Source organism: Seriola lalandi, unplaced genomic scaffold, assembly GCF_002814215.2.
Source record: "Seriola lalandi dorsalis isolate HSWRI2012SDOR001 ecotype SW California unplaced genomic scaffold, Sedor1 jcf7180002055006, whole genome shotgun sequence".
Taxonomy (NCBI): domain Eukaryota; kingdom Metazoa; phylum Chordata; class Actinopteri; order Carangiformes; family Carangidae; genus Seriola; species Seriola lalandi.
The window spans coordinates 431,972-459,610 of record NW_019525549.1 but is presented as its reverse complement, the minus strand read 5'-3'; the positions used below and the strand labels follow the sequence as shown (position 1 = coordinate 459,610).

General features: G+C 41.7%; 1 protein-coding gene across 1 annotated transcript in view; it reads left to right on the top strand.

The window, feature by feature from the left end:
- The window catches only part of tenm3 (teneurin transmembrane protein 3), a 206,170-nt gene that overhangs the window by 8,615 nt on the left and 169,916 nt on the right, over positions 1-27,639 (top strand). The window contains exon 2 of the mRNA XM_087171480.1: positions 27,175-27,366. Within this exon, the coding sequence (XP_087027606.1) occupies positions 27,183-27,366 (184 nt within the window). The 5' untranslated portion in view covers positions 27,175-27,182. The remainder of the gene's footprint in view (positions 1-27,174; positions 27,367-27,639) is intronic.

The window sequence follows — 27,639 nt, the reverse complement described above, 5'->3', positions numbered from 1 at the left end:
CACCCCCACCACACCCCCCAACCCTTCGGCATCTCTTTTGTTTGGTCATGTCAGGAACGGGGCAAGTTCGCCATCCCAACAGGACCTGGGGTCAGTTTACAGTGTGACCTGCACTGACATATGTGGTTTTGTTAATGCAGTGTTGTGACTATTTCACCATAAGACAGATCGTCATGGTGATAGCTGAACACACAAGCGCATTTTTACACATCACGTACACACACACACACACACACACACACACACAAACACACCAAAACACAAGTGTGTTTTGAGTGAGAGAAGACACAATGAGAGAATGCTCATCCAAGCAGTTTGTCAGTGTGTGTGTGTGTGTGTCTTCACCTTTGATCAGTGTTACTTGATCAGCACCATTTCATCTCATCTTTTACAGATCTAGTATTATATGCGTCTGTGCATTAGTGGCTGTATGTGGACAGATGTTTATCTGTTCCTTCTCTTTTTTTATTCATTCTCTCTTTTCTCTGATTAGTTTTCCGGTTTGATCGAGAAATACTTTGACATCGTGAGGAAATGTCACAGCAGATGTATTGGAGGTGGTTAGTTAAATCAATGCAGACGAGTGTGGCTGATTCCCTGCACAGCTACCATCCTAAGAAACAACTCCACCCTCGTCTCAGGTTCTCATCACTCGGTTGTTTTTTTGTTATTTTGTGGAACTTATCTTTCAGCTTTCAGATTTCTATCATTTGGAGAAGCAGGATGAAGATGTTCCATCTGAGTTTTATGTGCAGGTGGAGTCAGTAATAGTGATTGCAGTGCTTTAGGAGAAAGTAGTATAAAATATATATTATATCATCATTGCACCTACCGTCTCCTACTCTTTTGAGGCTCGAGGAGAAAATGCTTTACTTTGGCCTTTCTGTGATGGGTTTGATTATTGAACTTTAATGGAGAATGGCAGCTCTTTTATTCACACATTATATCTACAGCTCACATGTTGAATCCAATAATTGAATAAATGCAGCACTGGTGAAGGCAGGAGCTCATGTTGTTCACGCAAGAAACAACTTCATTTAAAAGTAAATTGACCATTTACATATCACACCAATGCTGTAGGAAGTACTTTAGCACCAGAGCATAATGTAAGCATACTAAGCCAGCAGGAAACTTATCATCACTACACTACACGTACTACATCTGTAACTACTGTCATGGCTTACTTACACATGAGCTCCTAATGACAAAATGCTGTCAGATGAAGAGTAAATGGTGCCTTCACTCAGTGGATGGCATCGCATCCTGCTTCACCTCCAGGGTGTTCTATGAAATATTTTTGGCTGGACCGCAACAGCGGGGCCAGCACTGTCATGTCGAATGTTGCTGACTGACTGACTGACTGACTGACTGACTGACTGAATGACTGACTGACTGACTGACTGACTGACTGACTGACTGACTGACTGACTGATATTTCCACCAATGGTCTGCGGAGTGCTGAGCTGCAGTCTACCGAGCCGCTCTGGTTTCCCAGCTGCTGTGGAACTGCAGGGAAGAGGAGGAGCACTTCCAATACACTGAGCCTCACCTCCATTACAGCAAATAAACTACTTTCATTACATGTATCATTATTACTAAAGAAGGCAGAGAATAACTAAACATAAGACGCAGAGAGCAGAGAAACAGGAGAGAGGGAGAGAGAGAGAGAGGTCATCGGTAACGAGGCTTTGTACTAACGACTATGATCGACTCTACATATCAAACAGAGGGAGTAAGACATAAAGACCTGCCTCTAATAAAACATTCTGGACTCGAAGTAAATAAAGACTAAACTATTGTGGCTCCCAGACGGAGACTATGAGCTGAGTGAGAGACTAAATAACAAAGATACTCTGTGTCAGGCCCCGATGGTTCACCTGGAGGAGCACGTGACATTTGGACTTAGTCCTTGTCCCGCAGCCCGGGTTCAAGTCTGGGCCTGTGGCTCTGTGCTGTGTGTCATCCTCTCTCTCTCTCCCTCTCTCTCTTTCACTATGACTATATAGAAGCAAAAGCCTGAAAAAAAAACTTTTAGTTCGTCTCTTCTAACTTTCTCTCTGCGTGATCATGTTACAGTAAATCCAGCTGAAATCACAGCTCAGTCTTTGTCTTTCATTTATGTGCTTGGTGATTTTGTCAGACGATGTCACAGTTTTGACCATATTCCACATTCCACATTCCACAGGAATAAAGAAATGATCAGGCTTATGGTCAAAGTAGTACTTCAGACAGTTGAATGATTTGTTTTCTGCTGCCTTATGGGAAAATGTCTCAGTGTGTCATTGTTGTACAAAATAAAAGCAAATAAATATGAAGCCGCACCCACGGTACACACATATAGCATATAGCAACATGCTTGACTGCTTTGCTTACAGGCAAAATTAGCTTCATCACTTTTTCAGTCTTTCCATTCTTTTTATAGATCTTTCCACATTGTAAGTAGCTGTGGGCTAATGTAAGCAACTAGCCAACAGCTAACCAGGCCGCCACCACACATACCCACCCCCCATGCTTGCACCCATACAAGCTCACTTTTCTGATCATAACAAAAAGATACTTACTCCCTCACCTGAAGATGCACACACACACCCACACACACACACACTAGTGGGTTTTGACAACCCTAGCAAAAGGGATATTCTTGCATAACAGACTCTTGCTACTTCGAAGACAATTGAGGTCATGCTTGAGCAGAGTTCTGCCATAGCTCAACCTGCCGTGGTATTTCGTTTTGCTCTCACGGCTACAAAGCTGCAAATGGCAAGAGCACTACAGAATTATGGGATATTGCACTCTCTGGAGGAATATTCCCATTTTTAAATCACGATGGATGTGTCAGGTCTGATTTTTCACCAATTTCATTTATGGCTCTAGCAACACTTCATCCATTTTATTATCATCATGATATTTCAAAGTAATATGTGTCCTGAAAGCTAACTAGCTACCTGTTTGGTTTCCATATAAAAGTAATAGCTAACTGAATAACACATGACTGTAACTGACTTAGTATCATGCAGTCATTATAACAGTGAAGCTTCCAACAGAGAATATTTTCAGTTTTTTTGGAGCTCTCAGTGAAGCAGGGTTGAGTATAATCACATCTTGAGCGGCAGGAACAGGGATCAGCTCATGTCCACCAACATTCTCTCTCCTTTATTTTGTTAACAGAGCTGCAGCTTTCTCTGCATTTGATTTATTTTTCTAGACATGTTGAAAACTGCCAGTGAAAGTGTTTGTAGTTTCATATTCCTCCCATCCAAAAAGGGGATATTATATTTACCATGTGGGCTTTCTGCCAGTACACCGCCACATCCGAAAAGGTGTGCCAGGGGGAGAATGCTGCTCATGCCAAAACATCTCCACCTGAAAGTGTAGTTCAAAGACTCTTTCCTTAAAATGCTCCTTCAGTGTGCAAGAAGATGCTACTTGTGGTGATTTGGCTCTTTCAGAGGCAGCTGTGAAATCATTTGTCGTGCAGTCAGAATATCCACAACTCTGACAGCAGTCTACCACAGATTTTAAATCTTTACACAGTTTGTGAAGTGCTAGAGTCTCTGGGTGGATGTCACAAAGTGCTTCATTCATGTTATGCCAGAGTCATTAATTAGTGCAGCTGTGATTCTGTGGCGATCCGTCATCGGAGGACAAAATGCTTTTTATTTGTTTTCAGGTGATGGCGTCTCTTTATATAAACGTGTGCGCTTGTGCATTTATTGCCTTGAGCAACATAAGGAACATAAATCCACATGAGATCACCTTCATACTCATATTTATACTTTATATTTCTACTCATAAAAGCTGGTTTCTGTCAAATATATGGACAGGTGGGGTTAATGTTGGCGCGGAGGCCAGCATAAGTCAAACCAATAAAGCGCACCACCACCACATTGTTTTTATTAGACTCTCACAGACAGGTTGATTTAATTTATGCATTGCATTTTATTTGAATGTGAGGGGAAGATGAGTGGACGTGGCTCAGCTGTAGTCTCAGCATGTAATTACATTTTCTCTCGTGGATAGAGACAGAGGAGAGCTACAGTAAGTACAGCAGACATTGGGCTAATAGCACTAACTGTTTTCTGCCTTCCTCTCTAAACCAACCCACACACACACACACACACACACACACACACACACACACACACACAGTGAGATGTGTACACATGGCACACACGTCGACTTGTCATCACTGACCTGCGAGTTTTGGCATGCGTTAGTAAACAGTAGACCCATTGTTAACTACCTCTTTCCATGTCTTCTGCCTTGTTTTTTTTTTTGTGTGTGTGTGTGTGTGTGTGTGTGTTTATTCAAATAGCTTGGCTAATTCCTTTGCATTCAGTGACACTCAGACTGGCTAATTGCCTTGAAACTAATTGACCTCGAGACCGAGCAAATGTCTTTGAGGGAGTCCTGCTGAAGTCTGTAATGAGATATTTCACTGTTTGCCCAGGGAAACACTGAAGTTGGCTCTAAACTCGCCGTGGACCGAATGATATCCAGGATTAATGGCTTTATTGTGCCAAGTTGCCAGTGGTTGACGAGACACCCTGAAAACAACAGTAAAGAATCCAGATTGTTAGCTTGCACAGTCGTGGTGACGGGGAGAATACACGGACAATGTGTTTTGTGTAAAACTTTATACAAAACATATTTTCATTACATAATACATTCAGACTTTTGAAGCACTATTATATACAGCTTTGGAAAGTAATGTTCACTCACATTCACAGTTTTGTGCAGGTACCCGTGTTTTGGAAATGCTCAGAAACCTTCATTCGTTACTACCTGTTAAAAATGCACCGACATATTTATTGTGGCACCTGTCATCAGAGGGCATAATGACTGTAACCTCTCTCCGTGTTTTCAACATTTCTTCACGTGCCATTAGATAAAGGCTTTTAAATATTCTCAGAGGAAATATCTGGCTCACTTTTCCCAGAACTTGAAACAAAACAATTATAAAGAATTAGTCCAACTGGTGTGTTTTGGTTGCACTGGGGCTCCTGAATGGCTGCAGCTGCCATAGTTGTACCTCAGCAGTGTTTACTTCTTCTCTTACAGTCTAGAATTCCCCATTTCTCACCCAAAGCCTGGCTCGCTGCCTTCAGGCTAATTGCCCCAGAGAGTTACAGCCCACCATAAAACAAGGACTGAATCCTGGCTACTTGTCTAATTTTGTTAGATGGTCTACATGGAGCCCAGCGGATTTAGTTTGTGGTCCAAAAAGAATTTCCATGAACTTGTTTGGTTAAAAAATGAAATTTCTATACAACTAAACTACAACAACAAATACGTTTTGTGTGAAACACAATCACTGGCTGGAGTGTGTTTTTAATGAAGGGCTGCAGACACGGCATGAGGTGGCTGGGGCGGATGGTGACCGGGCTTTGCATCCGTGGTCCCATCTGTGCTTTAGGCAACAAGAGCACTTTGGTTGAGGTTGGTATGTAATAAACAGGTTGTGTCTGAAGTTACTGGGAACTTTCTCTGTATCAAACCGGACCAGGATCTTCCCCTGACCTGAACCAAGAACTGTGAGCGTCTCAACATAACCATAAAAACAGTTCAATAATGCTGGAGTCACTAAATGTGGATATTATTGTATAAGATCAGATATTTTGAGGCAAAAAAAACATGTGTACATTTTTCTGATGCGTATTAGTATCAACGTATTTGTGATTTGCCAAATTAACAACATATCCTCATGTTGATTAAAAAATTTTTTTAAAAATGGTCACAAATATGTCTCCTTCTAAACGTATTTGCTGTTGTAGTGTAGTTGTGTAGAAATGTAATATCTAGCAGACAGGGTGTAAGTGTTTGTGCGTCATGCTTCACTTGGGACTTAACATTCACTCAACTGAAAAAAAAAGAAAAGATCAAACTGGAGGAATTCTTTTGAAACTTCTTTCTTAAACTTACCTAAGAGTTTTTCTTATTAATGTGAAGTTAATGCTCCCCAGCTGACAGACACACTGTGTATGTTCCAGTTATGTTGAATTCAGTTTATAGATATGTAATGTCATCTTCATCAGCTTCAGCACTGTCTCCAGTATCTTTTAAAGCCTAGCTGATGATTGCTCGATTTTTTTTTTAATGCGATGCTTCCTTTCAAGTTGCAGAGTAAAGCAAAATCTATTCAAGAGTTTGATCAGCAGATTAATTAAATGTGGCGTCTCAATGAGATTCAAAGACGGTGACACGTTGCTTGAAAGAGAAAGGTGTATTGTGGTGTGGTGCATAACAATTTTTTTTTTTAAAGTTATTCGCCTCTGCGTCATTTGTACATGTAATCCCCTGCAATAGCTCTGCAACAAATACAACCTAATAGTATTCGGTTGTGGCTGACATGCTGTCAGACTGAACAGTGTTGCAACAACCTAAGCTGAATTTATCTGATTTTATCTACCTGGGCGGGCCGCCCAACCACAGCCTATCTACGGGAAATGCTGCTGAAGTTTACTCAGCTGTGTGACCATTTTGAAGGCCAGAGCTTGCTGTTATATTTACTCACATTATGTTGTTTTTTTTTTTTTTACTTCTGATGAATTGGTTACAGAAGACAAAATGGGACTGGAATGATTGTGTGTTTGTTTGTGTGTGCTCACTGTTTCGTGTCTCATACCGTCTAAATAAATCTGAGTATTCAGTATGAAAGAGGCTTCCGAAAGCATCAGGTGGACGTTCGTGTATCCTCCTGTGTGTGCTTTGTGAGCAATCCTATATTCGTCTGTGTTTCTGTGTTGCTATTTATTATCATGTGAGTACGTGCATGAGTTGAGTCACGCTCTGTTGTAAGCATCTTCTTCTTCAGGTATCAGACTTTTGTGTCGGGTTAAAAATTCCACACAAAACACAGACGAATACAAAGTGGAAGCATCAGAATGAGTCAAGCCCTGTTTTGACAAATATGATCTGTAATTCAATATTGATGTGGAAGTCTGTTTCTTCTGAGTCCCCGGATGCCACTCTTAATCGCTTTTAATGAGCCAGGGTCCAAGAATAAGACAATAAATTATGCATTTGGGTCATGGGCTGAGAAAACTGAAGAATCAAATAGCCCAGAAGCAGAGGCTATTAACCTTTCAAGGTCTGCAGTAGTGATTTTGTTGATTGGTTGTAAATGTTACCTTTATTTAGACAGAATGGGAGAACAGGGCAAGCAGAAACACCTGTTATACACAGGTGACCAGTGAAAGACCTGATATACATTCACAGCCTCAGCAGACCCGCATGAGAGGAAATCATGTGAACATGACACGACTCTCTGTCTGTGTAACAAACTCAAAATGACTCGTTTGATGAAACGGGAACATAAAGCTGTAGTATCTGTGTGTTTGTGTGTGTGTGTGTGTGTGCTTGAACAATCACGCCATATTTACTTGCTACTCTACAATATCTTTCCATATTCTTGTAAACAGCTGGGCTTCTGTTAAACATGCACACACACACAAATCCACACACAGACTCAAATGAAATGATAACAGATAAGCAAAGAGGCAGAGAGACGTATTGTGAGAAAAAACAAAGCAAAAACAAGTAGAGAGAGAGAGAGGAAGAAGTGTTAGAAGAGAGAGAGAGAGAGAGAGAGAGAGAGAGAGAGACTAAATCCAGTTCCACCCAGAGATGCAGAGATGTGCATGTGGATTTTCCAATGAATGGACAACAAAGCTCAGTGCTCTGATTTGCTGGCAGGCCATTGCTGTGGAAACGGATTAGTGACCTAAATCACAGCAAGGTCCCACTCAGGTACACTTTGTGTGTGTGTATGTGTGTGTCTGTGTGGGTGTGTGTGTGTGCGTGTGCATGTGCGTGTGTGTGTGTGTGTGTGTGTGTGTGCACATTGGTATGTGGGACAGTTGGTAAATTTGTGTATGTGCATAATAAGGTTTAACTTTTGGTGTGTGTGTGTATTGTAGTCAGCATATTGCTGCATAAACAAAAGCTGTGTGCGGTGAATACATTCTGCATAGTAAATACCTAAAGGATGTGTGTGTGTTTGTCTGTGTGTGTGTGTGTGTGTGTGTGTGCGTGTGTGTGTGTGCGTGGGTGTGTGTGTGTGGGTGTGTATGTGTGTATTTGGATCAGCAAGCTTGTCAGTAAACATTAGTAACAAAGTGGTGGATTTCTAAGCCAAAACATTCAGTTATGTTTTTAGCTCGGTCTGATCCGGTTTGAGCGCTGGATTTATGACTATGAGGTTGTTGGTATGAATCCCAAGACTTTTATTTATTTATTTATTTTTTTTAAGAAAATTGCTGCTTCATGACTAAATGCTGTCCAGCTGTCCCCGGGGAGAGCAGTGGCTGACAGAATGAAACTATAGTTCACTCTTTCCCATACATTGATTTTTGTGGCTGCCACATATTGATTTTCTATTGTTTTTACTGTTTCAAATTGGTAAAATCTTATTTCATTGTAGAGCTGTGCACGGCGCATTGATTCGCTCAGGCCCTCCTTGTCCCCCTCTCTCTCGCGCTCTCTCGCTCTCTCTCTCTCTCTCTCTCTCTCTCTCTCTCTCTCACAAACACATTGACATGGACCCGTCTGTCATACTCAGACCAGCCATGGGAGCACTGGGAGAAATACTGCCGCATCAGTTGGGCTGGTGGACCATCAAAAACTCATAAAGTTTTTACCGTGCCTGTGTGTCTCTTTACCGGCCCTCTGAGTGTGCCTGTCATTCAGGGTGCACATGAGAGCATGATCCATGCATGTGCTGGGACTGGGGTCTCCAGCCAATCATAACTTAACAATATAAAAAGAAACCTGGATAAAGTCTTCAGTCAATTCTGAAGCTACACCTTTCTGTTTTTTCTCTCTCATGATTGTACCCTAGATGCATTAGTATTCATGTGAATAATATTGAAGCTATATCCTCTAATGTGACCAGTGAAGCTCTCCTGTAGCTGTAACAGCAGGACTAACTTCCCTGCCATCAGCAGCAGAGCTGTTGGCATCCTCACCACTGTCGCCAGATTGCATTTGTTTAAAAAAACACTGATATTTTGTCCTGACTTTCAGACGTTTGAGGTAAAACTTGGGATTCATAACACTTGTTGGAGACCTTGTATTGCACTTAACATAGCTGGTTGACAACCTGTTTCTTCTCTCCTCTGTGTGTGTGGGAGGGGCTAAGACACACACGGTGAAACAGAAAGCAGAGAGGAGAAACACACTGAGTTGAAATGAAACGATTGCACATAAATTAGGTAAATAACATGAATGAAATATGTTAGGGTTTTTTTGTTGTTGTTTTTTGTTTTTCCATGTTTGTCTTTGGTTTCTTAGGAGAATGGGGGTTTCCCATTGGGCGGGCGGGCTGCATCACCAAGGCACTGGCCTAGCAGGCAAGACAGCGATTAGACGCCAGAAATGTTGGAGTTCTGTAGTGTTTTGCTGCTGGTACTTTAAGGCTGCTTCTCAGCATTTGAGAAAATCTGCCTTAAACCAGTCTTACAGACAGACATCTGATACCAGCAATTAAAAAAGAAACATAATCATAAAAAATAAAATATCCAGATTTTTTTAGACGAGACAGCAGAAATCAGACTGATAATGTTCATTTGAGTATTGTTGTCACAATAGGAGCTGCTGACCATAGTCTGTAAATAAAGATGGACGTAGCCTCTGTGATGTCACCCACAGGTTTCCGAAGAGCGGTTTTGAAGCTCAGAGTGAGCTGCTCCATTGACACCATCTTGGCGGTGTCTGACTCCGCCCTTAACTCCCAGCTGATCCAAAACTGGGCAAAGAGGTAGTGCATGTCAGTTTAGGATACGCTCACCCACCTGTCACTTTGAAAAAGATGCCAAAGTATCTTTGCTTTGTATGGCAACCTTGACTCTTCTACAACTTCAGTGCAGTTTAAAATCTAAACTGCGTATCACACGTCCAATCAACTTGTCTGAGCTCATGTCCAGTGCTTAACGGAGCTTTAAATAACAGGGTAGGGGGGGTTAGTGTTGTTATTATAACCAGATTTTCATGTCAATTCCAATGTTACATTTAAAGTCTAAATAGGATTTCACACTCAATTGCCACAAGAACTATAAACAGCAGCAGGCTGTGTCGCAGAATAAGGTTCACGGATCACGTGGAGGATCACGTTGGTTGTTCATCTCTGTCAGCTCTGTTAAACCAACTGGCTTATAATTGGAAGAATCTTGAAGGAGTGTCAGGATCATTCATGTTTGCTGGATTCCTAATGCCTTAAGGAACTGTGTCTTTTGACTGGTTCAAATCTGGCAATTACAAATGCCAGGTCATCTGTAGCAAGAAGTGTCAAGTGTGGGGAACAACAGATACAAGTCATGAGCTGGGGCCTCACTCAATGTGGGTCTAAGAGAACAACGACTCTGAGGATGAAATATTTATTTTTTATGTCAGTCACCACTGTTTCTCCTCATAATGGTCTGAAATGGAAGCTGAACAAGCATGTCTGTACACCTGCAAGCCTCAGTGAGCACAGTTCACAGGAAGAGGAGGGGAGACGGAGGGCAGAGTCAGGCGGAGACGAGGAGAAATGTTGACTCTCGGAGAAGGTGAGGGAAGAGGGGAGCGGGTGGGGGAGGGACCGGAGAAACAAGAGAAAGTAAAAGAGAGTAACAGAAACCCTTTTGTTTGATGTCTCACCAAAAGAAGGAGGCAAAAATCTGTGTTTTCGACAAAAGCATACCTCCAAGCGCAAAGAGAGGGATACATACCGTGTTTGAAGTGACACATCGTATCTTCAGAGCAGAAGGTAAAGAGAAAGAAAAAGAGAGAGGGAGGACAGCACATTTTTTTTATCACTCTATTAAAATGCTAATACACTGAAATTATCTGTCCAGTCAACTGCTTTGTTCTTCCACATATCTATTTGTCTTAATCCGTAACTTCACACCACTCGGAGGCTAGAGCTGGAACAATGGATGGTACACACAGCTGCACACACACACACACTCACACACACACACACACACACACATTGGCATTCACACACGCACACACACACACGTGCTCCTGGTGCTAAACTTCTATGTGAAATGACAGCGGGGTCTACATTGGCATTTTAACTGCTGACCCATTTGTCTGGATGAAGAGCATTCTCTTTTTCTGACAAACACACACACACACACACACACACGCGCGCGCGGGCGAATCACTTGATTTAAAACACTGCTCCGCGCGTCGTCAAGCCTATACAACTCTCAAGAAGATTTTCCTGTAGCGAGAAAGAAGTGCACTTTTTTACAGCGTGCAATCTACTCTACTCACTTCTACACATGCACACAACCAGAGCTGCGCTGTTTGTGTGTGTGTGTGTGTGTGTGTGTGTGTGTGTATTGCAGATAGACACACAGTGTGTTTGTTGCTGCCTACATGACCCCAGGGGGCATCGCTTCATATTCAGTTCGTTCAATCGATCTTGACACAAGTAGAATTAGATTGAAATATATGAAAACAATGGAGGCGGGTTATAAAAGGCTCTTTGTGTCCGACAGGGTTGTGCTCTGTGTGTCCATGCTCCTTTTTAGAGCATAATTGTGAATACATTTCTGCACAGCCGATGGATTATGTAGCTCTGGGGACGGGTGTGTATCTGTGTGGGTTATCCGCCGTAATGGAGGTGGTCAAACCGCCTTTTATTTATTTTTTTTTTTAGGGCTAATACATATTTTCAAATACAGCATATACATTTTTTTTCCTGCACATTTGCACATTATGAAGTTTGTTTACTTTATTTTAAATAAGAAATAGTCAAATATTCACAACTAGCAGCTGAAGTTAAAGAAGAGCTGTTGTGTCTTTGAACTTATTTAATGTACCTGGAGTTTATGAAGTAAAACAGTGGTGTGTGTGTATGTGTGTGTGTGTGTGTGTGTGTGTGTGTGTGTGTGTGTGTGTGTGTGTGTGTGTGACCATGTCCTCCATCTAAATGTGTAATAATAATTTGGTGTTCAGTGTGTGTTAGACTAATCTCTTACCCTTGAACCACTGTCTGCCTGCGCAGCAATAAATCATCCTGTGTGTGTGAGAGTGTGTGTGAGTGAGTGACTGTAATAAATCACTTTCCTCAGGTTTTCTCAGTGCTGTGCTGCAGTACACTGATTACAGAGCGAGAGAGAGAATATCTGAAAAGCAGGAATGGGTAAAGGCAAACCAGAATGGGAATGGAAAAAAGGGAGGGATGGGGGGGGTGAAGATGAAGAGCGGAGGAAGAGGAGAAACAGAGAGAGAATGAGAGATGTATGGACCCACTCATCTCAGAAGTCCTCATTAACACACATGCGCACACAGTTGGATGTAACAGCTGGATACCCGAACCTTGGCAGCATTCATGTTTTACACCAGAGACTAGAACTCAAAACTCTGTAAACCATCCACTCATTATTTCTCTTGTCGGGTTAATACCACACGTACATCTGCTCAGGTGTGTAATCTCTGTTATAAGTGTGTGTCAAGTATAATTAGGATGATCTATGTTCAATTACAACAGCTGAGTAAATAACAAAAAAAAAGAGAGTGCACGTAACGCTGAGGACAATAATCCAGCATCAGATGACGACGATTAGTTGTGTGACATTACAGCCACAAGTCACATCGTGCGTCATGCAAGATTTCACATGTATTCTGACCATTACTGCGATATGGCGTTTTTATATTTACGTAACACAGCGTTAGCCAGAGCAGATTCACCATCATAACAGGCTCAGAGTGAGTGGCATGTGTCACATGTCACAGTCATTCAGGCAGCAGGCAGCTCCAATCAGGATAATTATGAGTTAGTGAAATATAGACGATAATTGCAATTGGTGATCCACATAGTACCATCTGTTCCGCTCTGCTACACACACACACACCCACACACACACACACACACATGTAAGCTTTAGGACAGGCATGCACACATACACATCCATACAATGCAGCTGTGTAGTTACACACACACAGGCATTGAATGTACTGTATATATTATGCGGTCACACACACACACACACACACACACATACACACACACACACACACACACACACACACACACACTGAGAAAGAAAGGAAACTGGTGAAACACAGACAGTGAGAGATTAATACTTTCATTGACAGATGAGCGATGGATTTCATTTCATTTGGTCAGTGAACAGAACAACTCCACACACCAGAAGCCGGAAAAACACTAATCTACTGCACATTGCAGTTCTGTGTTATATTTATTCCACTTCCACCTACTCCACCATCATCAGATCTTTGTGCACAGTCTAAGCAGGGGGAAACTAAAAGTCAGAGACCGCTCGGGAAAGTAAGACGTACTCAGTCAAAATATTATGAGAGTAAAGTTGTAATTTTAGGTTCTGTGTTGATTTAGAGGAGAAACATCAGAAGCTTTAAAATGAGGAAAGTGGAGCATCCTGTGAATTTCTACTTTAGCAGAGGTTTCACAAATAAGGAGATACTTCATCTTTTGGCTCATCATCATCAAGAAACTGAGTTTATTCTATTGTTGGACAAACAGCAGCTGCCAGAAGCACCAGGTTTATTGGTTGATGTAATGTTCCTAAAAATTATGTTTTTTTTCTCTCTTTTACATTTTTTAACTCTAGTAATATTACGACTTTGTTCTTGATATTACAACAATTTTCCCGAACAGGTCCGCCTTTATATTCTCGTAACATTATGACTTTATTCTTAAAATTACAGTTTACTTTTTTTCCTCAATGCAGCCTAATACTCCGTCGTAGAAAAGTGTTTGGTTGTTGACTTCAAATATCAACAATGTTTCTCCAGAACTGAACCAAACAACCAACCAACCAAAACCAACATAAAGTGTCTTCTTAAGGTGCTGTGCCACCATGTGCTGTAATGCTCGTGGTATTGATTCTCCAAGTCTATGGACTCTACTGGAGGATGGACACCATTCTTCCAACAGATATTCCCTCATGTGGTGTTTTAGATGACGGCGGTGAAGAGCGCCGTCTAACACGTTGGTCCAAAATCTCCCATAGGTGTTGAGTGAGATTCAGTTTATTGTGAAACCTGCGGCGAAGAGCTTGTGGGAACAGGCAGCGTGAGCGGAGAAGAACAAGCGGACAGACGAGGCAAACTTGACGGGAGCGGCAGGAGGATGATGAGGCACAGACAGACGCCAGGGAAGTACAACTTCAGCTGGAGCTTGGCCTTAATGTTAGCACCACGGGAGCTCACTGAAGGATCTGGTGTCGAGCCAGGGTCTTTAAACTGCTGCTGTCCATTTGTGGATGGATAGAAGTACAACTTCAGCTGGAGCTTGGCCTTAATGTTAGCACCACGGGAGCTCACTGAAGGATCTGGTGTCGAGCCAGGGTCTTTAAACTGCTGCTGTCCATTTGTGGATGGATAGCAAGTGGATACAGAACTTCCCTTGTCGCTGTCCATGTCATGCAAATGAGTCTTTCAGTCCCGCCCCCCCCAGATCAACTGACAGTGAACAGGTGTCCGTCTCAAGCAGGGGAGAGAATCTTCAGCTCGTTACTGCAGGGGGAGGTGTGCAGGCTGTCTAAATTAGAAATTAGCCCTAATGGCTCAAATACGTTTAGTGCATTTTGTTTACTGCTTTGTCAATATTGTCCCACCGCTGTGTTAATAACACCATCTGCACACACTTTGCACAGTAGCTTTATGTATTCCATTCCACCAGCTATGGTATGACAAGAGAGGTAGATCAGGACCAGAGGGAATGCTTGAAGTTCTGGTGAGGACATCACACACACACACACACACACACTGCATTTCCTCTGTGTGTCTTGAGTGACTGATTTGCTTTTGCCTGAAGGCAAACAGTGACCTCCAAGTCTCTCTCTGTGTGTGTGTGTATGTGTGTGTGTGTGTGTGTGTGTGTGTGTGTGTGTGTGTGTGTCTGTGTCTGTGTGACCTGGTTTGTCAATGTGGCAGTGTTTTCAGCAGACACTATTGTGTGACAGGAACTGCTCTTTTTACTTGCGTGCACAAAGAGAGGTTGACTGTTCACACACACACACGCACGCACACACACACACACACAAACACACACCTTGCTCCTCTCCGTGTGTCCTGAAGCAGCCATTTCCTGGCGTCTGTGTTGCCTCAGGGCCGGTCGGCTGCTCACACTACATGTTAATGGAAACATGTTCAGTCTATTGTGGTGAAAACAAGAAGCCAATGGAGGAAAATAAGTGGAGGCAGCTCATGTGGAGATTGAGACACATTTGAATAGACAGACAGGCCACAAACACTCAAACACAAACATGTCGGAGATTTTTCTATCATTGTGATTCAGTAAGTTTCAGTAAAGGAGTCCACCAATAGTCCAGTAGGCTTACATTTGTTTAATGAATATCTTCAATGCTTTAGGATCCTTTCAAGTGTAAATGTGATTAATATTAAATGTGTCAATATTTTAGGGTCAAAAGGATTTGGCAAAAAAAAGAGAAACAAGTAATTTCAATGTTTGTAGTTGTAAATGTGTAAAAAAGATTTGATTCTGTAAGAAAAACAACAGATTATAAAAGTGGTGAGGGTACTCCAAGACACTGTGAAGAATGATGTGTTTTTATCTGTGTACAGATAGAAAGCAGAACTCAAGGTTTCCACACTGTGTGAGACCCTGAAGTTACAAGTATGAGTTTGAACAAACTTGAATCTGATTGGACAATGACAGATTCAGATGTGAAAACAGGGAGTTTCACACACAGTTTTCACAGGCTTTGTGTCTGCACACAGACGTTCACAAAAGCACTTTATTTTTCAGACTGTCTTTGTGTAACCTCGGCACTGACACCATTTGTTAGCAGATTTTATTCAGAGTCTCTTATTTGTGAAGCTATTTGTTGAAACTATCAGCCGAGCTTACGATGTGGTCATTGTTCCTAATTTGTTACCTATTCTCTCGTATATAGATAAAGATTAAAAATATATATTTTTGACTCCAATTTAAGCCCATTCAATATGTAGTGCCAGCCTAATCTGGGAGAACGATGAGGAAACATTCCAGGTCACATTGCTTCAAAAACAGTCAAAGCCTCTAAACGAGCTGTAATTAGAAACAAAATATTGAATATCATTGAACTAAAAAAAGAAAAGATGAAGACACAGTAGAGCCCAGTGTCATGAAAAGTGATGTTAATGGAAAAGCAGCACCAGAGCAAAGAAAAGCTCCATTCTGTACAAATGGGCTGTGTGTTGGTTTGATTGACATCACAGAGGAAAACATGGGACTGCAGCTCCTCTGGGTTTTGAGGGGTGCCCAGGCGGGGCAGGAGGAGGAGTAAAAATTGCCCAGCACCACAGGGACTTGGATTGAGTCCCTGGCTGTGGTGGCTCTGGCGTGGTCGGGGACTCCGATTACTTTTCAGCCAAAGGAATTTATGGTTTGGATTTTAGGACTCAAAAGCAGGCTGCTCTTATAGTAGAGCTAACTACTCTGTGAACTTGGGGTCTGTTTGTGATTGTGGCCATTACTCATGATGAGAAAATGGGCCCATGGGCACAGACAGGTACAAGGCCTCCCTCTCCTCCTGAACAACAAGACACGTCGTTTGTATTGTTCTTTGTCTCTGTGTTTTCTGTGTTTCTTTTTTTCTTGCCTTTCCTTCTTTTTTGGTCTTCTTGTGTGTGTTTTTGGTAGTTTTGCGTCTCTTTTCGGCCTCTTTAGGATCATTTTGCGTCTCTGTGGACATTTTGTGTCTTTAAACTGAGCTCTGTGACTTTCAAACAGTCCCAGTGTGGCTGGCCCAGGGGCTGCCTGATCTCCAGGCCTTCGCCCTGTCGTCGGATTCATTAATCCGTCCGTGCCCTTGCTCATGCTTCTTACTCATGTCGTGATACGTTCTGCTCTGATGTCAGGGGAGTAACTGAGAGCTCTTCCTCTCCTGTACTGCACCCCTGTGTGTGTGAACGCTCAACATGTCCAATGGAAACTCTATCAAGTTCTCACTCTTTGATCCTTTATCATGTGCGGCGGGGTCCAAAAGTCTTTTGGGTAGAGTCATAGTTGAAATATGTGCTGTTGTTAAACTCCATTCTAGCTGAGCTGAAACATATTTGCGAGGAGTCCCTGGTAGTTTTGTATTTAAGATCAATCAACCAATCAGAGGCCTGAATCCAAGTACTATGATTGATGATACCCAGAGCCAGAGCACAGATTTAAACTTCTCAATGTGTTGTCATGTTTCTGCAAAGTGTAGACTTTAGCTTACTTTTCTTTCATTGGAAGTTCTTTACTGAAATGCACCTTGGGAGTTGTAGTTGATTTAACATCTTACATTTGTATGTACACAATCTTGTACCTTTGCCATTTTTTATGTATTGTGGTATATTTTAGTAATCAACAAAAGATGTATAATTAGCCATCAGAAAGCATGTAACAAATAAACTAATATATATACTTTCAGTGTGTTCAAAGAATGCATGTAACAAGTAAACTAAGGCATGGACATGGAATGTGCCTAGAGTGAGTTGTGTAGTCATTAGAGACAGGTGTTCTGTGAGTGAGCAACAGAAATCAGATCGCACTGTAACAAAAAACCTACATACCAAGAACATCCAATGGGAAATCAAGGCCATCAGTGTGTAAAAATAATGCTCTCAGTGCATGTCAAATTAGGAAGGTTGGGCTGATCTGGAAACTCAGAGAAAAAGAATGTGGAGATAATGGTGGAGAAATTCCCTAATAATGAAAAGAAGGGGATGCTCTGAGGAGTAAACTCCACAATATGTGGAGACTCGCAAATAAAGAGATGTTTGAGGGAGTCCAGTTCAGTGTTTGTTCATGGACCAGCCTCATATCTTACCTAAAGATCAGTCAGTCTTAGAATCATACTCTGCTCTGCATCGTCTCCGTATGTTTCTTGAGTCTTGACTGTCAGTCGACTTCTCCGAACAAAAGCTTTTGAATTAAAGCGGATGACTTGAAGATCTGATGATTAAAGCAGATGAGTGGAATGTCCATTGAAGCTTTGGAAGTGCTCCAGCTGTCAGTCATCTAAACACTGACTGTGCAGAAAATGAACCGGACTTTTCACCTCTGGAACCCTGGGAGCCCAAAGCGACCCCTATTTCACAACTCTGTATCTTAATAGAAAATCAGCATCTGTGTATGGACGTTTCCACTCTCCGTCCACATCGTCTGTGAGAGATTAGGAGATGTGGTTGGCTGGCTGCTCTGCTCCCTCTGAGGAGGCAGACAGAGTGTGGCTGTTGAAAGAAAGGGTAATGTATTGCTCTCTGTTGTGGTGTCCCCTAACTTATACCACGCACAACTCATTCCTCCAAAGGACACATTAGCAGAAATAACTGATACCAGGGGACAGAGCACACCTCCTACATGCGTGTGTATGCGTGTTCATCTCTGTGTGAGTGTGTGTGTATGTGTGTGTGTGTGTACATGCAAGCAGTTGATTATACACCTGAGTATGTCATGGAAATATTATGATTGCTCTATATTTCCTTTCTTTTTCCCACTGGTAATGTAACACCTGTTATGCAAAACACAGCGGCCTGGATCAGCCCGGTTGCCAGATCCCATGAATCATAGGCAACGCTTTTTGTTTAGTCACTCTGCCACTGCTCCCGCTCCAACAAGATTTGTTAACGTCATTGCTTGCCACAGTCGGTCAGCGTTAAACCAATCACAGCAGCGCTGAAATAAATATAAACTCAAATACACAGAACTTGCAACGAAATTGTCGGAGAATTGAATCGTCTCCTCTACACACACATGTACGTTAAGATTCAATTTCTGAGGGTTTGTGAACAGAGGTTGTAGCATGTCTCTCTCTGTCATTGTGCTTGTTTCTGTAACTGCACCCAGATGACACAGTGGACAAATACCAGCGTATAGTCCACTCGAACAAAAGGCTGATGTGACCTCACAGACTCATGAAGAAGAGGGATTGATGCAATGGAGAGAGAGTGAAAACCACCAAATGACCAAGAGTTTCCTCTTATCCACCTGTGTCATGATTTTAAAGGGGGGGATTCTAACAAAACAAAATTCTGTGGCATGAATGGAAGAGAGGTAAAGAGTCATGCGTCTGTAGGTAGGTTGCATGATGGGAAGGATTTATGTGTCAAAGTAATAATCTCTTTGTCAGGCACTGTCAGATCACCATCGCAGAGAAGAACAAGCGTTATATAGACACAGGTGATTGCGATCTACATGATTGAAACTCAGACTGAATATATAGTAATATTATACTTGCCCAAAACCTTCTGGATTGCAGGGAGCTCAGTCTAACAGTTGGCCACAGTTTACTGACACCTGCAACCAAAAAAGATAAAAAATCAGGGAAGGAAATTACATCAACAGATATAGGTTTTTGAAAAGGACCATCATATTCATTAAGATCTCTGTAAAAAGAATCTGTTTCTCATATTGTGTTTTTTTTCAACTATTACTACTTACAAAAAAGGTTTAGGCCCTTAGGTGCTAAAGTAGTAAGGGAATATATATTAAATGCCTCTCTTTTCAAAGGATGCTGTTGATGTCACCTCCCCCTCTAGAGGCTTTCACATGTTCGATCCCTGTGTATCTCAGTGTGGAAGGATCATGTTTTAATAAGTTGAAGTGCACAGCCACGGAGTTCTTTGATCTTTTGTGCGTATGTTGCCTCTATGTTCCAAGATAAAGGTCTTAAGGCAGCGTGTAGTTTTTCCTACATAAGCCAAGCCACAGGGACGTTTCATCATATATGATGTTTTTTTGTGTTTGTTTGTGTCTGGCCTCAATTGAAATTGCAGGATTATGTGTGTGTGTGTGTGTGTGTGTGTGTGTATTGTATTGAGAGTGAAATAGGAGGGAGAGGGAGCACAGTCCTCTCATTTGATTAGCTTGCATGTGATGGCCTTGCTTGAAGCCTCATTTATTATTTGCTACACTTACACGAAACCTTGGCCGATGTCTGTTTAGCAGATCAGTGACAATTAACTACATACACACACATACGTCCTCCCAATCTTAAATGATGTCGGTCAACATGACGGAGTTGGTCTCACCTCAGAAAGTCATGTTCTACTTTATTACACCGTAAAAAAAAACACTTGTTTATGTTTCAGTGAAAATGTTTTTATTATCATACGGAGACTGATGACTTATTGAAGAAAGTCTGACTTCCCTTTTCACACTATGATAGGTCCTGAATGTGCTGCACAGCCACAAATAGATTCTCCAGTTGGGATCGCAGTTCTAAATATAACCACGGTGATTCAGAGAAGCCTCTGATTTAGTAAAGTAGCTTCAGGCTACATTTCCTGTGTGAAACTGCAGCCGTCAGATCAGGGACTATTTTTCATCACTGATTGAGACACTGCAGATTAATGCATCACATCATCGGCTATTAGTTTGTTTACTTAAAGTTATTATATGACAGATTTGAAATTTTTATACAATTAATGGTGACTTTTATCTCAGCACTAGCCAGTCAATGCGCATTGTGTAATTGTCTCATTGTTAGTGCTGGTGTCTTCCTTTCCTGCAAGCAATTAAGATTATGCTCCCACACAGGAAACAAAACATTCTGTGATGTGGACGACAAAGACTGATGAGTTCAGTATTCGTGTGGTACAGTTACTAGGCTTGTTCTGATATTCGATAATATTGATTGTTGTGGTATTTTCCCACCATACACAATAATTTTCATACTATCAAATACAGCTTTTTGCTACATGGCTTTTGCCATCAGGGCCTCACCACTTCGGAACAATCTGCCTAAGGAGATGAGGCAGCATCAGTAACTTATTTTAAATCAAGTCATAAAACTCATTTTTATAGACTTGCTTTTATGTCATGTTGTCTCTTTATCGTCTTTTTATCTTTTAATCATCTCCATGTTGCTGTGTGTGTGTGTGTGTGTGTTTATACAACATCTGCTCCATTTAATTGTCCATATTTATATTGAAGCATTTTGTTTGTCCTCCCTTTACTCTATTTCTGTCCTGTCCTTGTTTGTCAAAGCACTTTGTAAAGTTGACGTGTTTTCACTCGGTCTACTGGATCCATACAATCGCAATGTACAGTCAGAATAAAATAAGCCTAAAGTTACTGAGGTAAATAGCTGGATAACAGCCGACAGGAACAGGAACATTCTACTAAACCGCTAAAACGTCTGTCGACATCATCAATCATACATTTATGCCACTTGAAGTGTTTGTCAGTACGGTTTGTCATTTGCGCTAATGATACTTTTCGCTACAGACCAACATTAGATGTTATTCACCTGTCTAAAAGAAAAGTTGCAGCTCTGCATCAAACCGCATCTCTTTACTCGCCTGGAGCTGTCTCCAGCGGTGGAAAAACACACCAGGATTTACTCGTGTTTTCTTTCTCGTCTTTTGCAATTGAACATGGTTTCTTGTCGGGTGCGGTCCTTTGGGATGGAGATAAAGATCGCTTTCCAGGAGCTTCAGCCATCTCTGTGTTTCTGTGATGCTAATCGGGAGCTGCAGCTAACTTCAAACTCTGCAGGAAGTTGTTCTTCTTCGTGGGGCTGAGGTCAGACTAGATGCTACATTGACTCACACAGTAGGACGGATGTGGGCTAGTTCGTTACCATGCTCATTTCAGGAAATATGTCTGACATACAATAGATGGAGGTATTGCTCATGATATCATCGCTGTGGCTCCTTCACACACTGTTGATATTGTTAGTTCATTTTTCAGCATTTAAAACTAAAATTCTGGCCAGATCTTTGTATTGCACCTTCAGAAATTGTCACTTTTAGGTGCAAATCGAAATAATGAAATGAATTACTGAATTTGAAAGCTGTGCATCTTTAAGATGATTAAGGTAAATCTGAGACCAATAGAGCAGTAGCATTTTTTTGTTCTACTAAATGGAGAGGCTGAGGCTGGACGTACTTTTAGCCCTCTGTTTCAACTTGCCTGCTGACTTTCTCACACTGTGGCTCACACTTCAAACTGACTCTATAGCTGAGGTGTGTCCTGTGCAGCATTGGTATACACACACATATATAAATATTCTCTGTATATATTAGATCAGTGTCCCACTCCACATTCTCTCCACATTCACCCTGACAACTGCAGAAGATAACCCTAGGGAATACTTCTGTTTCTCTATTGTAGTGATTGATTCCTGGTTGGGAATCACTGTGCATCACAAAAATGTGTTTTGCTATGTTCCACACCTATACAACCCTTCCTGGTAAATGCAAATACAAGGAGTCAGGGAAAATTGGGCCAATCAGACATATGGCTCATTAAGCCAGATATGTGCTTTAGGCACTAAATGCAACAGAAGGTATTGAGTATGTTAACATAAGCAAACCATTTGAGAGACACATTACATCTGGAGATATTCTGTCTTCTGATTGCAGCCTCTTAGACATAATCTCTGCTTCTCTCATTATGATCAAAACATCAGAAATATTGTTTTCTTCTTTTCCTCTGTGCTGGAAAATGACATCAACCAACAGAATATCAAACGCTAACTGCTGGCTGGCCATTTTGCTACTGTGTATGCAGCATGTATCGTCTGTGAGTGCGGGTGTGCATGTGTGTTTGTGTGCGCGTGTGTGTGTGTTGAAAAATGTAGTTAAGAAAATCTACCCTATGTCAAATATCAATCTCAAAGTTTTAAGTCTTGAATTAATAAGTGGTTGAGACTGGAAACAGTCTGGTCAAATTGTTGATGAATAAGGAGAGAGTGGTTGGAACCCAGATAGCAAAATAAATCTGGCCCAGACTTGGGCCATATGCTTGTGTTTCTTCTGGCCCCAGTATATACCTGGTTCCATGGCCTGAGTCTGGCCCATATGCAGCATGAATGTCAGATTCAACTTCCACATCTGGACACACAGAAAATCATCTGGCTCTCAGTTATTACTGAATCTGAAAGTATGTGGACCAGACTCGGACCGAGGATCCAGGCTTATGTTGGGTTTCATTTTGCCGCCTGGGATAAGTTTTCATTAAATAGACAGCTTCTTGTTTGCCAGTCAGCTGATTTGTTGTCATATTTATTTGATCAAAAAAACTTTATTTTGTTTGTTTGTTCTTCAACAAATGAATTTGACGTGACTGAGGCTCCAACATTTGAACAGTTTTGCCCCTAAATAGACTTCTGTTGATTTTAGTCATAAATCTGAGCAGATGCAGTGATGACTGTGTCACTGCTAGGAAAAACCTACATTTGAATTTTAGTTTATTAACTACTAACTTTAAATTCCTTCTTCTACTTATTTTGTCCTGAATATGTCCACGGAAAGTTTAAGAAGCAGTTACTGTCAAGATTTAGTAACTTTAACTCGTGATGATTTGCATTAAATGTAAATTCTGCTGTCATTGATTTATTCAGGGAAAGTTTTCAAAGCAAGTAGAACACACCTACTGTGCTGCACAGCTGGGGGTGACCGGTGTGAACGAGAGTTCACAGGAAACCAGAAGAAAAGAGAAAGTAGAGAAAAGAACTGGAGAGAGAGAGGTGAAGAAAACGGAGAGAGAGGGGGAGAGAGAGAGATAGATAGATAGATAGAGAGAACAGAGGGAGCTACCTCAGGACACTATAGCAAACAGATCTGTGTGTGTGTGTGTGTGTGTGTGTGTGTGTGTGTGTGTGTGTGTGTGTGTGTGTGTGTGTGTGTGTATTTGTTTGTGTGTGTGTGTCTGCCAAAACCAAGCCAAGCAGGGATGAAGAATGAGCCGGCACTCAAGGAGCCAGGTGTTCAAAACATAAAAATACACACCGGTATACACATACGCAAACTTACACACACACACACACACACACACACATACACACACACACACACACACACACTGGCTCTCTCCAACAGCTGGGAGAGAGCTAAGGTTGCACTTGTTTTGTGTGATAAGGCTGTTGGGTTAAAAAGCTCTAAAGATGTTTCCACCAGGCAGTATTCAGAGATTTGGAGAGTAGACCAGACTTGGATCTGAATCCAAACCCTTTGGCACAACAAACAGCACACTCTCTGTAGGAACAAATCACCAAATGATGGTTCTATTATCTGCTCTCAGACACACACACACACACACACACACACACACACACACACATCTTTATAAAAGTAATATCTCAGTTTGTGTTTTCCTGGAGCTAGGAGAGACCTTTGAAGACTGGACATGCTGCTCAGTGTGGGAACCTCTGGCTGGCAGATGCTTTTTTAGTTTTTTGTTTTGTTTGGTTTAGTTTGTTCTGTCTTTAGATATAGCACATAGTAATTCATTTAGTCCACAGCTCATGAGCCCTGCACTGTAATCAGTTCTTATAGTTTCAGTGAGCAGATTGGTAACAATTTGATGTGCATAGAAGTCTGTAAGGAGTCAAAGAAAAATGGCCTTCAGTCAAATGTTTATGTGCTCATTATTTTTTAGTTTATTTGATTTAATTTTTGACTTTGCATAACAAAAACAAGTGCGACACAAAGGGTACATACACTGGACAGACATGTGAATGTGATGTGATATAGTCGTACGTATCACATGTTAAAAAACACTAATAACACGGTAATCAGGTAATACTGTTGCCATGCTATCTTCCATTGCTCCATGTTCCGGTTCTGACAGCCATGTTTCCCATTGTAGACGCATTCAGTGGTGGACAGGGCGTTAACGTGGTGCAGCAAGTTGTGATGCACCTTGTGTTCTGACGGTTTTCTATCACAGCCAAATGAAGGTTTTCACGGCCGGTGCAAAAGCGGCTCTTGGCTTCACTTCCCATGCGTATCAATGAGCCATGGGCGCACGTTACCCTATTCCCAGTTCACCAGTTATCCTTCCACTGCAGACTGGGAACACCCCACAAGAGCTGGCTGCTCTTGGAGATGCTCTGACCCAGTCGTCTAGCCATCATAATTTGGCCCCTGTCCAAAGCACTCACATCCTTATGCTTGCCCGTTTTTGCTGCTTCCAACACATCAACTTCAAAAAATTGCCGGTTCACCTGCTTTCTGATGTATAACAGGAGCCGTCGTAACAAGATAATCAATGCAATGCACTTCACGTGTCAGTGGTTGTAACGCTGCGGCTGCTCGGTGTGTAGCTACATGTACAGTTTACTGAAAATAGTCCAACATTTCCTCCTGACTCCTGCTGCCTTAGGAAGTTACTGAATTAAAACAAAACAGACGAACAAACAAACAAAAAACATATTGTATTTGTGTTTTTAAAGATTTCCATGTACCGCAGCAAAGAGTGCACTTAAGCATACAGACTGGGAAGTCAGTAAGTGTTGAGGGACAGGTTAATGCATTGGTTTTGTTTTAGTCTTTCTGTACCTTGAACCTACAAGAAAAATGAAGGGAACATGAGACAGATGGAGAGAGGTAACGAGTGGCCAGTAGAGACAGAGACGGAGATGATAGCATCACTGTCATAATACTCTGGTGGTTTGCTGAGGCGAGCAGCTGTCACTGTTGAATGAGGAAGAGATAATTCAGAATTTTTTCTCACATGGTTTCAAACATCAGTTTGTACAGATATTGTACAGGCTGATCTTCTTGTTCAGAAGCTGCTGCTGGCTAATATTTCACAGGAGGCATGAGTAAAGTATTAAATTAAATTTAGCTGTGCAACATAATAATGTAATACTCATCGTTTGCCCCGGGGCTTAATCCTTGTCCAGGTGAAAAAGCCTTTCGACTATCGTGGAACAATAAAGACAAGGAGAGCAAATCATTTTGATCATGTTAATGACGGTGAAATAATAAAGGTTCAGGCGCACTTGTTTGGAAACTGTTTAAAATGTCTCAGGAGGATCCATCCAAGTGAATGACCTCCTGTAGAATCACTAGTGCAGCTGATGTAGAGAAGCCACTGGACCGTGTCTGCTGTTTAATATTGCCCACAAGTAGCAGTAATCCTCTGCTGGTCCTGTTTCCCCAGCAAAAGCCACTAGGCATTTTTTTCTCTTTTTTTTTTTCCATCAACAGCATCGCTCTATGGAGAGAGAATGGGAGTCTCATATTTGATAGAAAAGGCCACATCCATTTGATTTTCTGTCTCAGGGAAAGAAACAAGCCAAAAGGCATTTTAGTAAATAATTAACCAGAGACTGGTGTCATGTTATTTTGGATGTGTTCGCATCGAGCTGGTGTTTTACTGTAGTTTTAGCCTGAAACTGTGAAAAACCCCAAGTGAATGTCACGATGGAATATACAGTAGATGGCTGGAGGGGATTGGCTGTGCTGGGAAGTTCTTGCGTGTGTATATATCTCATGTGTGTGTGTGTGTTTGTGTGTGTGTGTGTGTGATGTCCTTGACCAGGTGACTTGTGTGAAAGCATTTAAAAAAAAAAAAAAAAAGTACAACTCAATTTGGAAATGTGAGCGATAAAGAGATTCAGAAAGAGAAATAACACATTTTATCTGTAAAGCAGCCGCCGTGACAAGTGCTGTTAATGAAATGCATTTTTTTTTTTCATTCCTTTGCTTTTCAACAACTAATTACATTCTTTTGTGCCAGCACATTTGTGTGGAGATACAAGACTGGACTTATCTTTCTGGGAAAAACACAAACACACAAACGCGCACACACACACACACACACACACACACACACACACACACACACAAAAAGACTCGTAGACACGATAGGTACATGCACAAACAGAGAGAGGAGCCACTTAGCATTCAGAAGTCACTAAATGCCAAGGTTGCCACATCGATACACAATTGATTTTGCACAGACTGCTTGTGAGTCTAGTCTCACACAACCTCTGGCTGATGCTCAGACTGGCACCTCAACACACAGTTCAACAACTTGGGCCAACTTCTCTTTCAAGCACAAGTCAGTGGTGCTAAAGAGTCAGTTTGAAATTTCGTAGTTGGATTTGCAGGCAAGGGTGGGGGGGTGGGGGGGGTAACTGAAGAAGATGAGGCGGGACGCGGAGGATGGGGAGGTCAAAGACTGACTCCTGTAGGTACAACATCCAAACAGTTGAAAAAGAGGATGCAGCCCCCCAACAGTGTTTGTGCAGCTCAGAGTGATGACGCTCTGTGACTCTCATGCTGTAACTTTATCAGTCTCACGCCACAGTTTTCAGTCACACCATCAGCAGCCATCACCGTACGTCACTGCTCAGTCATTTCCATTTATTTTTTTAAGTTTTTAGTTTTGGTTGCTTTTGTTGTTGCCGCTTTTATCCATTCTTCAAATTCATCATCCCTTTGTTTTCCTTTTTTTTTTTGGTCTTTTTCATTTTCTAGGTTCTCCCATGCCCTCCCCCTCCTGTCCATCATCTGTCATTGACCAATCACATCCGCAATCAGGCAGTCCACATGACAACCTGTTGTTAGGCGACACGGCTGAGCCTGACTCAGAGGAAGAGGAGGAGGAGGAGGAGGAGGAACAAGAGGAAGAGGAGTATGCTGTCCGATTGTACTCACCTGTAACACATGGTAAAGGGACATTAATTACTTCATTAGTAACCTCTTTAGAAGCTATTTTCATTTCCCATTTCCTTTTATAGCCTGAACTGGAATTTGATGAATTTATTGCTTTGAAATCTGCTCGGTCACATTCACACTGAAGACATTTTTAGTGTCAAATTCAAAGATAAAGAACATTTGTGTGGAATATGATCTGTCAACACAAGAAAAAGAAAACAGTTAGTGGAACATTTTGGAAACAATCTTTTGAAATTCAAAGCAGCTATTGAAGCTGATATATTT